This window comes from Castor canadensis, chromosome 12 (genome assembly GCF_047511655.1).
Source record: "Castor canadensis chromosome 12, mCasCan1.hap1v2, whole genome shotgun sequence".
Classification (NCBI taxonomy): domain Eukaryota; kingdom Metazoa; phylum Chordata; class Mammalia; order Rodentia; family Castoridae; genus Castor; species Castor canadensis.
In genome coordinates this window covers 114,843,282-114,858,057 of record NC_133397.1, presented here as the reverse complement: position 1 = coordinate 114,858,057, position 14,776 = coordinate 114,843,282, and the positions used below count along the sequence as shown (strand labels likewise).

The following is a 14,776-nucleotide window of genomic DNA, read 5'->3' as shown; positions in this document are numbered from 1 at the left end:
TACCACTCTTGGGGATATACCCAAAAGACTGTGACACAGGTTACTCCAGAGGTACCTGCACACCCATGTTTATTGCGGCACTATTCACAATAGCCAAGTTATGGAAACAGCCAAGATGCCCCACCACTGACGAATGGATCAAGAAAATGTGGTATCTATACACAATGGAATTTTATGCAGCCATGAAGAAGAACGAAATGTTATCACTCGCTGGTAAATGGATGGAATTGGAGAACATCATTCTGAGTGAGGTTAGCCTGGCCCAAAAGACCAAAAATCGTATGTTCTCCCTCATATGTGGACATTAGATCAAGGGCAAGCACAACAAGGGGATTGGACTTTGAGCACATGATAAAAGCGAGAGCACACAAGGGAGGGGTGACACCTAAAAAATTAGCTAGCATTTGTTGCCCTTAACACAGAGAAACTAAAGCAGATTCCTTAAAAGCAACTGAGGCCAATAGGAAAAGGGGACCAGGAACTAGAGAAAAGGTTAGATCAAAAAGAATTAACCTAGAAGTAACACACATGCACAGGAAATCAATGTGAGTCAACTCCCTGTATAGCTATCCTTATCTTAACTAGCAAAAACACTTGTTCCTTCCTATTATTGCTTATACTCTCTCTTCAACAAAATTAGAAATAAGGGCAAAATAGTTTCTGCTGGGTATTGAGGGGGTGGGGGCAGGGGGGAGAAATGACCCAAGCCTTATATGCACATATGAATAATAAAACAATTAAAAAAAAAGATCAGCTGGCTACAGATGTGTGGGTTTGCTTCTAGGTTCTCAATTCTGTTCCACTGGTCTTGGTGTTTTCATGCCAGTACCATGTTGTTTTGATTACTATAGCTTTTGTAGTGTATTTTGAAGTCAGGTAGTATTAATTCCTCCTTCTTTGTTCTTTTTATTCCACATTGCTTTGGCTTTTTTTTTTTTTTAGTTCCATGAGAATCTAGTATTGTTTTTTCTGGTTCTATGAGAGGTTTTTTTTTTTTTTTTTTTGGTGGTGGTGCTGGGGTTTGAACTCAGGACCTCACACTTGCTAGGCAGGTTTGAGCCACTCCACCTGTTTTGTCTAGTTCTATGAAGAACTGATATTTTCATAGAGATCCCATTGGATCTGAAGTTTGCTTTGGACATTTTAACAATATTGTTTCTTCCAATCCATGAACAAAAGATGTCTTTCCTTTCTCTCTCTCTCTCTCTCTCTCTTTCTCTGTCTCCGCCCCCCCCCCCCCCCCCGTCCCTCTCACTCCCTTCCTTCTTTTCAGTTTCTTTCATCAACATTTTATAGTTTTCATTGTAGAGATATTTTGCTTCGTGGGTTAAATTTACTCCGAGGGTTGGTTTTTTTTTCCCCCCACTTCTTTTGTTGTAAGTGGGATTGCTTTCTTGATTTTTCAGGTAATTCCCTATTGGTGATAGGAATGCTGATTTTTGTATGTTGATATTTTATCCTGCAATGTCACTGAATTTTTATTCTAATTTTTTTGGTGGAATCTCTGGGGTTTCTACTTATAAGATCATGTCATCTGCACACAATGACAATTTGAATTCCTTTCCATTTTGGATGCTTTTTATTTCTTTCTATTACCTGATTGCTCTGCTTAGGATTTTGAGCACTATACCAAATAAAAGTGGTGAAAGTGGGCTTCCTTGTCTACTTTCAGATCTTAGAGGAAAGCTTTCAGCTTTTCCTGGTGCAGTTTAACTCCGGGCTTGTTAGGCTTGCTCTATGTGGCCCTTATTGTGTTTAGATAAGTTCCTTCCACACCTAGTTTGTTCAGCATTTATGTCATGAAGGGATGGTGAACTTTATCAGTTGCCTTTTCTGCATCTGTTGAGAAGATCAGATGGTTTTGATGTGATATATTTGATGATATTATCATGCCTATTTGTTTATTGATTTTCTTCATATGTCAAACTATCCTTTCATTCCTGAAATACATCCCACTTGATCATGGTAAATAATCTTTTTTTTTTCAAAGCAGTAGCAAAGTTTTATTGAAAGTGAAAGCAGGAAAAAAGTGAAGGCAGGAGAAAGTGAAGCCAGGAAAGAACACTGCAAGAGCACTGTGGGCTTTGGTGAGATGGCCCAAGAACCCTGATGTTTGACCAGTGGGCAGTTTATAAGTTGTAGGTAAATAATCTTTTTAATATGCTGTTGGATTAGGTTTTCAAGTATCTTGTTGAGGGTTTTTGGATTTATGTTCATCAGGGATACTGACCTATACTTTTCTTTGTGTGTGTGATGGGGGGTGGCTTTTGGTATCAGGGTAATATTGGCCTGTAAAATTAGTTTCAAAGAATTCCCTCTTTAGTTTTCCACAACAATTTAAGAATTTGTATCAGCTTTTTAAATGCTTGGCAGAGATATTACATAATACATATATACATATATAATATATATTATACACATATATATTATATATAATATATTATACATATATTAAGTCTTTTTTTTTTAACTCAGGGCTTTACACTCACAAAGCAGGTGCTCTACCAGTTGAGTCATACCTCCAGCCCTATATTATACATATTTTATATATGCATACATACATTTGCTAAGGGCCTGTGTTTGAACTTGAGCCATGCTTCCAGCCCTTTTTGCTTTAGTTATGCTTTGCTGTGTAGCTGGGATGACAGGTGTGTACCACCTTGCCCAGCTTTTATTGGTTGAGATGGGGGTCTTGCTAACTGCCCAGGCTGGCCTCCAACCGTGAGCTTCCTGATCTCCATCTCTCAAGTAGCTAGGATTAAAGGCATGAGCCACCGCACCTGGCCAGACCTATATTTTTAAAAGCTTTGATACATGGATCACAGTAGCAAGTTTTTTAACGTTCACTATCTTAAATAACTTGCATGGGTGATTATCTAGTCATTCCTTTCTGCCACCTTCAGCCATTCTAAATAATGAGAACTGAAATTTATATTGCCACTTGGCAGCAGGTATGATCTGAATTGATTGGAGGGTCCCAGTGAAAAGGGATAAAGACAGTTAGACTTAAGGATCTTACATCTGAGTTCCTAGAGGAGCTCCTTTTGTATCTGAATTTTTTTTTTATCAGTACTAGGGTTTGAACTTAGGGCTTCCTGCTTGCTAGGCAGGTGCTCTATGCCTGTACCATGCTGCCAGTCCTGTATCTGAAATCACGTCAACTCATGAATTTTTAGGTACCTTCCAACCATGCAGCAGATTTTTGAATGGTGCTTATAATAATCACTTCAGGTGGCCACCAGATGGCTCACGTCAGGAGACAGAGATCAGGAGGATCGAAGTTTGAAGCCAGCCTGGACAAATAGTTCATGAGACCCTATCTCAAAAATACCTAACACAAAAAGGGCTGGTGGAGTGGCTCAAGGTATAGGCCTTGAGTTCAAGCCCCAGTACTGCCAAAAAAAAAAAATGACTTCAGTTTATAAAACAGATACTTGTGTCCCACCAAAACCAGTGCTATTCTGTTCTAATCTCTTATCTTTTTGGCAAAATGACTTTCCAAGTTGCAAATATACCAAACTGGACTACTTTTTAGAAGATGGGAAATTTCCCGTATTTTAAGAGCAGTAAAGAGGGCACTCCTAGTTGTGGGTAACAGACACTTTAGGCTTCATCTTGAACAAACCTATTTAATGTATGTGAGTGGTTGGATGTTCCACTATGATGAGTCCAGGAGCTTGTCACCACTAGGTGGAGAAGAAACCACCGTCATTCTTTCGGGAGTAACCTCCATTCGTAGCTGCAGTGTGAGGAGACACTGGAGGAAGAAGAGGGGATGAGGTGTGAATTCCAGATCTTTTGCCTTTTTTGGAATCCTTAAATGACTCATGCATTTATGGGTGCTATAGAAGATTCTCATAACATTTGGAAAAGTTGGCATTTGGAGCTCTGATGGGTGGTAGTTCTAGGTCTTTCACTCCCAGGTTTCTGCTCTGCTGGAAATGTTACCTAGACCTAAGGCTCAGCTAAGAGGCTCGAAATTTTTAATTAATCTAGCTCTATAGTCAGCATGTCCCCTGTATTAGTCTGATAGATGCCAATTTATCAGACCCCAAGTAATCCCTGATCCAAATCCTGCATCGCCCCATCTGCCCACACACTCTTTAACCATTACCTATGGATCCCTGGATGCTATAGATGGACTCCTTCTTAGGGTTGATCCATTGTCTGATGTTAGGCAGGAAAGTGATGGGTGGTAGAGGAGAAGGGGGTAGACATTCTTCAGGAAACTGGCTTTTGCTTGTAGAAAGAAGATGGTATGGGGAGGAACAGAGGGGTGTATAGGCAATCAGATAAAGGTGAGGCAGCAAAGATAATTGTATGAGACCCCAAAAGTAAAGCACCCAAGGTGGGATGGTGGCACACATCTGTATTCCCAGCACTCAGAGGGGGCTGAGGCAGAAGGATTACAAATAAGAGGCCAGCTTGGGCTAGTAAGACACTGTCTCAAAAAATAAACAAAAAACACCAAAAAGTAAAGGAAACAGAGGCCCTTTTTACCCTCTGAAATTTACCAAAAGTTTTGTTTGTTTATGCAGATGAACACAACCTTGAAGATTTCTGTTTGTTTTAGACAAAAATACAGAAATTAGGGCTAGGGATGTAGCTCAGTAGTAAAGCTCCTGCCTACTAGCAAGTCCTATTTGATACCAAGTGTTAAGAAAAAAATTACATTACAAATATAAATATGAAAATGTGGAAATATGTGTACAAATTGGTATCTATTGATATTTGCAGGTATCATTTGCCTTATGTGATTGGGAGGAGGGGCTTTGCCCCTACCACTTACCCATAGGCATCCTGGGTGGTCTCCTGGTGCAACAGTATCTCATTTTTGTTCTTGAATGCCCCAGTATGGTGGTCGTACAAGGTTGCTAAGCGGAAATCCAGGTCATCCTTTGGAATCTACAGGGAAGTCAGTACCCCCCCCACACACATTCAGGGTTAACTTGGCCACCTGTGCCTGCACCCTACACAGGTTCTGTTGGGCTCTACTGTTTCCCAGTCACCAACTCCTTATACACTGAACTGTACAGGATGATGACATTTTCCTTTCTTTTTTTTTCTTTCTTTCTTTCTAGCAGTACTTGTGTTTGAACTCAGGGCCTCACTATTGCTAGGCAAGTGCTCTACCACTTGAGCCAAACCTCCAGCCCTCCAATGATAAATTCTTATCTCTTGTCAATATGGAATTGTCATTTATGGTTAGGTCTGAAGAGTGTAAGCTCTCACTGGAGGCAGGTTGATGCTGCTTCCTGACTTGGGCTTAGGAACTTCACCTCACTCATGGCTATATTCAACCCTTATCTGATAAAATGATTTGCTCCAGATAACTGCCTGGAATAAATCCCAAGTGTTGTGACTTGATAAATTGTTTTTGGATTTGGTAAGATCTTGAATTAGGAGCAAAAGGAAAGATACTGAAGCAGTTAGGGGCAGACTGTCTTTTAAAAAGGATGTTAATGCTGGATGTGGTGGTACACATCTGTAATACCAGCACTCTGGAGGCGAAGGCAGGAGGATCACGAGTTCAAGGCCAGTCTTGGCTACATAGCAAGACCCTGTCTAAAAACAAAACAACATGAAATTAATGATTCCTAAGAGAATGGAAAGAGAATGCTAGATACCTTGGAGTCAAAAAAATAGGATTCCCGCCTCATGGAGGTGACCGTGGGAGTTGAACTGAGCCGATACCAGGGTTCTTGCTGCTGAGCAAGGTGAGTTGGATTCTTGGGTGGCAATTTCTGCAAGAAAGAAACCACACCCGGCACCTGGTTACAGGAGGGCCTGCTGGTGTAGCATAGTGATATCCATCCCCTACTCCATCCTATTCTATTTGAATCTCAGGAACATCTGCAAAGAGAAGACTATGGTGGAGTCTCTCCCTCTACTTCCTGCCTGGGGGGCAGGAAATGTTTCTCTCCTTTTCCCCATTTCTTCCTACTTTTATCCTGTTATACTAACTTTCTTTCCTAATAAACTTTGCTATCATTTAAAGAAAAAAAAGAGAGAGAACAATGTGGGGGCAAGACTCCTAGGTTTTCTTAGACCTGACAGAAATGGGTCAGGAAAATGGGAAGAGGTGGTCAGGGAGGGACACAGTAAGGAGCACGTAGGAAGATGATGAGCTCAGGTGTAGACATCTGAGTTTGAAGAAAAGATGAGACTTCTACCATCATTAATAGGTGGAAAATGGGAAGTGTGAAGTGCTGGAGGGAAGAGCATAGAAGTAATATAGATGAGGAGGCTGTCCACGTGCAGCTAAAGTTAAACCCTTCAAAAAGGAGTCTGACCAAAGGGAAGAACTGGTCCATTAGAACCAAGAGCAGGGAGGGTCCCAGGAGAGGCAATCTGGCAACATCAAGGTACAGTATGCAAGTAGGAGAGGAAAAGAATTTCAGTAAGCAGGGAAGGGTCCTTCATTGCCTGAAGGGATGTCAGGGAAAAAAAAAGTTCATTGGACATTCATTTCTCTAAGACCCCACAGGCATGAATGTAACAAGCACAAAACTGATTTCTCCATTACATATGAAATGCCATATGTTCATCACTGTCTCTCCAGTACCTTGTACTGTGACCTAACACATAGTATTCAAAAGTGATAAATTGAGCCTGGCACCAGTGGCTCACACCTGTAATCCTAGCTGTTTGGGAGACAGAGATCATGAAGATAGTGGTTCAAGGCCAGCCTGGGCAAATAGTTCATAAGACCCTATCTCGAAAATACCCAACACAAAAAAAGGTCAGAGTAGCTCAAGTGGTAGAGCACCTGACTAGCAACCTGAGTTCAAACCTCAGTACGACCAAAGAAAACCGAAAAAACAAAAGCAGATTGCTATGTGACTCAGTTCAGTTAAACCTTAATTGAACAGTAGGATCAGGCACTGTGCTGAGATGTAAAAAGGAAAAGAAAGAAAACCTGAAATATGTATGATGCACACATAGGCTCAGCTCTCCTGCTTGGACCTGGACAGCTCTCCCCTTGTCCTTGGAGCCGCACGAGTCTCACTGTCTCCTCTCTCAGCACAGGGATGAGATTGTCTTTCACAGAGAAAGTCAAGACTGTCACACACCTAATACCATCTTCACACCCACTGTCCTTTCATCACAGGGAGGAGGAGCCCCTTTCCCTTAAGAGTAACCTTCCCTGGACCCAACACTTCCCTGTGCTTCAGGGACCTGCTCCATTGCATATCTCCTCTCTTCTAACTCCAGCTTCTCTTCCATTCCTTTATCACGGTCTAGCTACCACTCTGTCGTCCTCCCTATACAACTCTTCCAGTCAACATTTACTGTGTGTCTACCTTGTTCTATCCCCCTCCCCCCCACCCCCTCGATACCCGGCAGAAACTATTTCGTCCTTATCTCTAATTTTGTTGAAGAGAGAATATAAGCAATAATAGGAAGGAACAAGGGTTTTTGCTAGTTGAGATAAGGATAGCTATACAGGGAGTTGACTCTCATTGCTTTCCTGTACATGTGTGTTACCTTCTAAGTTAATTCTTCTTGAACTAACCTTTTCTCTAGTTCCTGGTCCCCTTCTCCTATTGGCCTGAGTAGCTTTAAAGTATCTGCTTTACTCTGGAAGCGTTCTTTCAAGTTCCTGGTTCTCATGTCACCCTACATATAACTCTGTCACATCACCATTTTTTGTGCAAGCATTTTTATTGTTGCTGTTCCTGGTCTTTCTTTTCTACCAGAGTTCCTTGCAAGCAGAAGCTCTGTCTTTCTATTGAGGTTCTCAATGTTTAGCAGAGTGCCTGGCATATGGAAAATAAACATTGAATAAGAGGAAGCTCTTTGATATTGTTATTAAGCCCAAATTACCATTCAATTCCCTTTATTTCGCACCTGTTCAAATATCCCAAACTCCTCTACCAGAAGAAAAGGGCGTTTAAGTTCTTAGGTCACTGGCCACATGCTAAACACACACATACACATTCTGGCATTAACCAGAAGACAGCCGAAGACAGATGTATGAAGCATGATTTGGTATCTTTCAGAAGATTCTCATTTCTTTCCAAACAACAGAAAAGGGCAGGTTGGTGGAACCTGGGTCCGCATAAATTATACTAATCACTGCTTTGAGCTTCGATGAACTCTTTTTCCTCTGGAGTTCCACTTCCCTTTGCTCTAAAGCACTTTGGAAACGTTAGGAGACCAGAATATGGGGACAGGGAGATAGGCAGAAAACTGACTTCTCTGGTACCCGACTCAGTGACCTCACCAGCTTTTTATGTTACCATCTTTGTGGGGGTCACACCGACAGAAAGGAGATTGCTGGCGAGCCTGTGGGAATTTTGTTCAAGAACCCTCAGTACCTTGTAACCCCGCTGTTTTCCCAAGCAGGAATCGCCTTTATCTAACGCAGGGTGATGGAAAGTTTCCTGAGTGAGAGGCATGATTAAATGCCGAGCCCAACGCTCTTATGGGGAGAGGGGGTCAGCACATCCGCAGCTGGACCTTGTTCCGGGAGGAGCCTGGGTCCCAATTGTTTGGAACGCCCAGTTTCGGTTGCCAGGCAACTGCCCCTCCATCTATAAACCGAGATGAAGTCCCTTCGAGAGTTGCGCCACCTAGCGGTTCAACTCAGAAGGCCCCTCGGGAGAATGCTGCCGAGAAGCAAAGGGAAAGAGCGTCGACGAGGGTGACAGGGAGTCCTAGGTGAGCACTCCTGAGCCTCATTTGAAAAACACGTCCTCCGTCCCCCCACTGTACACGACTTCTGCAAAAAACTTCACTTGAGGAAAGAAGTCCTAAATGATCCAGAAATTTCCTTCTCCCCTCGCATGGGAGGGGCTTCTCCCATTTTTTTTTTCCCCCCAAAGCAATGAGAGCATGGGGATGTCAAGAGATGGAAAAGCCCACGTGTCCTACTTGGGAAATTGCTGGCTAAGGCAAAGTCTCCTTGCTTATGCTCCGTTTAACTACACAAGCGTCAGGGTTGTCGGTAGAGCCGGTTGCAAAAGCACGGATGGATTTGGCGGGATGGAAGTCAGATGTCCAGAAGCGACTTTTGCAGTAGGTAATGAATCCTGGGGCCACTCTTGTCGAAGATGAATTCTGGAGGGTCGCGATGGCGTCTCAAATCTTCCTTTTCTCGCTTCCCACGCCACCTTCGCAAAATAAGAGATGCTCAGAAATAGCCCCTGGCCGGGCAGGACCGGAGAAAGCGTGAATTTGCTGGCGATGGCTTTGGGGGAGGTTGCTCCATGCTGCTTTACGCAAGCGCCGCACGCGCCGGTTGGGCCGGTGGCGTACGCGGGCGCGCGCACTCCCACGCCGCGCGCGCCGGGGGTGGAGGCTGCCATGGAGACCGGCAGGTGAGCGGCAGAGGCGCGCGTGGTCCCTGCCCCACCCGCACGCAGCCAAAGAAGATGCGGTTGTCAAGGCGACGTGGATAGGAGGAGGAAAGGACGCAGAGAGGAGGAAGGATGGGCGGCCTTGGCGTAGCCGCAGGGAGGTGACTGAAGCGAGTCCGGCCCCTTGCATCCTCCCCCTGGGTGCCTCCCTCTCTCCTTTTTTTTTTTTTTTTTTCCTCCTCCTGCCAGCTTAAGCAGCCGTCACAGCACCTGAGCCGCTACTGCCGCTCGCTCAGGACAACGCTATGGCTGAGCCTGGTCACAGCTTCCATCCCTCTGCCAGAGGTAGGGGAAGAACTGAGAGGCGCACACCCGGGTTTCTGTGGCTGCTGCTCTGGACTGGGACCGCCTTCCAGGTGACCCTGGGAACTGGGCAGGAGCTTCACGCCTGCAAGGAGGTACTGTCCGCCCCGCAACCTGACCCCACTTTGATCAGAAAATTGTTGAATTCAGTTGGAGACCTTGGGGACGCTGGCACAGTTTTAGAGGCCACGGAGTTCAGATTTCTTTGGGGATGAGGCGTGGGGGGGAGGGAAGAGGAGCAGGCTGGCGTCATGGGGAGGCCAGCCCACTGGAGGGCTCCCGAAAATAGATCGCCCTCAATAACTTGGGGTGCCGAGCTCAGTAAGAAAGGTCCCAATTCCAAAAGGAGGAGTGATTGGGTCCCTGGGCTCAGAAATAATGAGGAAGAAGACACAAGTTGCTTTCCAGATGGGGTGAAATCACCTAAAAAGTAGTTAAAATCGGATTATGTACAGAGAAGCAAAATCCAAAGGAGGGTGGTGGAATAAGAAAGGTGTTAGGAAGGCCAGAAAAAAAAGTAGCGGGCCTTAGTGAGAATCCTTGTGCTTTTATCATGGCTTCAAAAACCGGAGTGTGAAGGTGGGAGATGTCCCAGAAGGGCTGTGGGACGCCAAGTCTCTCTGCCTTCTGTATTAGTCGCCCAGTTATCTTGCAGGCTGCCTCTTTGGAGCCCTTTGTGAAAGCACATGTTCTACCTTTTAAGCCAGATTTCGAGTTCTTTAAAATCCAATTTTCTACCAATCTCTACTGTCCTCTGACTTCTGCTAACATATGTTAGGGCTTTTTTCTTAAATGTTGCAATCTAATTTAGACAGTAGCAAGTGAATGAATGTCTTCCAACCAAAAAATGCCTTTTGAAAATTCTTTTTGGAGGGACATGAAAAGGTATTGGGAGTAATGAAATTAAGCGGTTTCTATATTATTGAAACAACAATATTTGGTTGTGCTCTGGATAACTTTTTTTTTAAAACCATATGGCAGAGGCAACAATAAAATATTTACAGCCGGGTGTGGTAGCGCACACCAGTACTCCCAGCACTTGGGAGGCTGAGGGAGGAGGATAGTGAGTTTAAGGACAGCCTGGGCTACAGAGCAAGACCCTCCCTTAAAAACAAGCAAACAAAAATTTATAAGAACTACATTTGGGAAGGCAAAATAAAAGTTTTCTTTTTTCTATGAAATGCGAAAGACTTCAAAATATGTCGAGTTTAGTACTGTAAAAGCAATTCCAGGAGTGGCTCAAATGGCAGAGCGCCTGCCTAGCAAGTGTGAGGCCCTGAGTTCAAACCCTACTCTTGACAAACAAACAACAACAACAAAAAGCAATTCCAAATGTCAAACTTGGCTAAGGTTTCGAGGGGTTAGAATATTCTTTTTAAGTTGCCAGTGTTAGCTGATTAGCAATGATAGGTCCACCCCCTGTGGAGATATATTATCAGGAAGGTGTTCTGAGCAGTTGTCTACAGCCTAGCAAATCATGAAGAAGCAGGAGCGATTCTTGTGTGAATAATGATGTTTGACCTCAAAGATTCATGATTATGACAAAAGTGACCCCAGTCAGTGGGATTTTTGATAATTTATATTAGTTTCAATGGTGACCTGCCTTGTACCATCTACATTGCGACCATAAAGAGTTAAGACATTTTTTTTCTTTTTTTTTTTCCTCTTTTTTTCTACTGTGCAACCCACTTCAGTGCCAGCAGCCTACAGGTAGAGGCCAGGCAATGGTCTGGAGCCACAGCTTGCTCTGGTATGGGACACTGTGAAAGACCCAGGGGGACGGGCCTGCCATAAATCCAAACCCATGCATGAGTTATGACATATTTTAAAGATGGCTGGAATGCTGGGCCCCCATGGCTCACATCTGTAATTCTAGCTACTTGGGAGGCTGAGACTAGAAGATCGTGGTTTGAGGCCAATCCCAGGGAAATAGTTCTCGAGACTCCATCTCCAAAATGACTAGACCAAAATGGACTGGAGGTGTGGCTCAAGCAGAGAACTCCTGCTTTGTAAGTGTGAAGCCCTGAGTTCAAATCTCAGTTCCACCAAAAAAAAGAAAAAAAAAAGACTGGGAACCAGATGATGTTGTCAGTGACAGTGGTTTACAGGCCTTGGTGTCCTGTGGCCTAATGAACCAAAATAGAGTCCAAGGAAATCCACTTGCTTAAGAATCAAATATTGGCACCTCCTTTGTGAAAGGTAAGAATCTTACATTTCAGCTACCAATTCTTGTTGAGATCTTTGTCAGCTATGGAAATTATGAGACACTTAAGACACTAAACACTTTATCATCTTAGTTTGGAAGGAGGAAAGAATATTGCTGCTTAAGAACTCTATCTTGCTGGGCACAGGCGGCTTACGCCTGAAATCTTAGCTACTCAGGAGGCAGAGATGAGGAGGATCACCATTTGAAGCCAGCCTGGGCAAATAGTTCATGAGACCCTATCTCAAAAATATCTAATACACACACAAAAAAAGGGCTGGCGGTGTGGCTCAAGTGGTAGGGTGCTTGCCTAGCAAGTGTGAGGCCCTGACTTCAAACCTCAAAAAAAAAAAAAAAAAAAAAAGAAAGAAAGAACTCTACCTTGTGTGTAAATTTTGCCTTTAGTCCTTTTTAAATGACCAATATTTGCTTAAGCAAATGGTCTTACCACAATGAGTGAGTTTAAGGTAGTGGAACGGTGTTCACCATACTAGGACTCCAGTCCTATTACTTACCCCACAGTTTTGGGATCTGTAGAGTGGGCATTATGGTAATGCCTGTCTCAGAGCATTGCTTCGAGGATTGATAGAATACATCCAAAACACAAAATAGTTTCTTCTTTATTAGATCCATATCCTATGCCAGGTTGAAAATGGCTTAGGACACAGGCTCACTGGTGACAGGTGCCAGCAAGCTCTGTTTACCTTCTCCTTGAGCAAACAGTAGCCTCTGAACACCCTTGACTTCAAAATAATAAGGAAGAGAATAAGCTCATTATTCTAATAGTCTTAATTTGGCAATATGAACTGATCCAACGAGTTTGGGGGCTTCCAACCCCAAATGGTCAGAAGCTAGCTCAAGGTAGACTGACCCTTCTAGTTCTTAATCTTCATGTGACTTTCTTGTGAGCTTATGTTGGGTGGCCTTGGCAGGGACTCTTACCAGGCCAAGGCTGATCCTAGTGACAGAAATCCTGTCTCAGACTATCCATGAAAGCCGAGCCATCAACAAAAGAAATGGTCTCTAAACTGAAGAGAACACCCACAGAGTGGGAGAAAATATTTGCCAGCTATACATCAGACAAAGGACTGATAACCAGAATATATAGGGAACTCAAAAAACTAAATTCTCCCAAATTAAGGAACCAATAAAGAAATGGGCAAGTGAACTAAACAGAACTTTCTCAAAAGAAGACATTCAAATGGCCAAAAAACACATGAAAAAATGCTCACCATCTCTAGCAATAAAGGAAATGCAAATTAAAACCACACTAAGATTCCACCTCACCCCTGTTAGAATAGCCATCATCAGCAACACCACCAACAACAGGTGTTGGCGAGGATGCGGGGAAAAAGGAACCCTCTTACACTGTTGGTGGGAATGTAGACTAGTACAACCACTCTGGAAAAAAATTTGGAGGCTACTTAAAAAGCTGGACATTGATGTACCATTTGATCCAGCAATACCACTCTTGGGGATATACCCAAAAGAATGTGACACAGGTTACTCCAGAGGTACCTGCACACCCATGTTTATTGCAGCACTATTCACAATAGCCAAGTTATGGAAACAGCCAAGATGCCCCAGCATTGACAAATGGATTAAGAAAATGTGGTACCTATATGCAATGGAATTTTATGCAGCCATGAAGAAGAATGAAATGTTATCATTCGCTGGTAAATGGATGGAATTGGAGAACATCATCCTGGGTGAGGTTAGCTTGGCCCAAAAGACCAAAAATCGTATGTTCTCCCTCATATGCGGACATTAGATCAAGGGCAAATACAACAAGGGGATTGAACTTTGATGACATGATAAAAGCAAGAGCACACAAGGGAGGGATAAGGATAGGTAAGACACCTAAAAAACTAGATAGCATTTGTTGCCCTCAACACAGAGAAACTAATGCAGATGCTTTAAAGCAACTGAGGCCAATAGGAGAAGGGGACCAGGAACTAGAGAAATGGTAAGTTCAAGAAGAATTAACTTAAAAGGTAACACACATGCACAGAAATCAATGTGAGTCAACTCCCTGTATAGCTATCCTTATCTCAACCAGCAAAAACCCTTGTTCCTTCCTATTATTGCTTCTACTCTCTCTACAACAAAATTAGAAATAAGGGCAAAATAGTTTCTGCCGGGTATTGAGGGGATAGGGGGGTAAGAGAGAGGGGGTGGGGGGAAAGGGAGGGGGCAGGGGGAAGGGGGGAGAAATGACCCAAACATTGTATGCACATATGAATAAAAGAAAAAAATTAAAAAAAAAAAAAGCTGAGCCATCACACTGGATCAAAGGAGGAAAAGGAAAGGTTTAGCTTGAGGCCACAGTGAGGTGGCAGAGCACTGGAAAGTCATAGGCTGCTGGATGTGTTCTGGAGTATGGTGTTCCTTTCACAGTTTTATAATAGTCAGGGTCACCAGTGGAACTAGCATCCCGTGTCGGGTTTTTCCTCATGAATCACTTCTTTGGCCCTGTGCTGACTCAGGCTAAGTATGTTTTCTGTAGTGCAGTGAATTTAAACGAAATGAAAAGGGACAGAAAACTGCCTTTAACATGATTGCTTTGCGGTGTAATTGCCCCCAATGGGACGTCCCAATCTATATTGAAAAGCCCATGGGGCTTCAGAATCTGGCAGACGTGGACTGAATAAAATTTGTTCAATGCATGATGACTGCTGTTTGGTAAGGATGCAAGTTAATTAACTTCTAACAGCCTCAAATTCTTGATCTGTAAATTGGGGGTGGTTATTCCTGTCTCGCAGGGCTTTTGTGAGGATTTGAATAAATTAGACAGCATATGCAAAGTGCCTAGTACCTACCCTTGACGTATCATAGGTACGTAAGAAATATTGGGAGGGGGAGGAACCAGGCTTGGTGGTACATGCTTGTAATCCCAGCCATGGGGGGC

The 14,776-nt window shown here is 43.5% G+C and overlaps 2 protein-coding genes and 1 non-coding gene across 5 annotated transcripts in view; 1 reads left to right on the top strand and 2 right to left on the bottom strand.

Moving 5' to 3' along the window:
- Positions 1-2,597: 2,597 nt before the first annotated feature.
- On the bottom strand, positions 2,598-9,314 carry Cfap276 (cilia and flagella associated protein 276). Its single transcript, XM_074050845.1, has 5 exons — positions 8,322-9,314; positions 5,628-5,744; positions 4,790-4,905; positions 4,115-4,239; positions 2,598-3,757 (listed from the first exon to the last, which is right to left on the bottom strand). The coding sequence occupies exons 1-5, from the start codon at positions 8,400-8,402 to the stop codon at positions 3,687-3,689; spliced, it is 510 nt and encodes a 169-aa protein (XP_073906946.1). The 5' UTR covers positions 8,403-9,314; the 3' UTR covers positions 2,598-3,686.
- The window catches only part of Elapor1 (endosome-lysosome associated apoptosis and autophagy regulator 1), a 73,956-nt gene continuing 68,464 nt past the window's right edge, over positions 9,285-14,776 (top strand). For all 3 annotated transcript variants that reach the window (XM_020163061.2, XM_074050840.1, XM_074050839.1), the window contains exon 1: positions 9,285-9,760. In XM_020163061.2, coding sequence (XP_020018650.2) covers positions 9,608-9,760 — 153 coding nt within the window. In that variant the 5' untranslated portion in view covers positions 9,285-9,607. The remainder of the gene's footprint in view (positions 9,761-14,776) is intronic.
- Positions 11,340-11,473, bottom strand: LOC141415276 (small nucleolar RNA SNORA42/SNORA80 family). The gene has a single exon (XR_012440263.1). It is a non-coding gene; the product is annotated as a small nucleolar RNA SNORA42/SNORA80 family (small nucleolar RNA).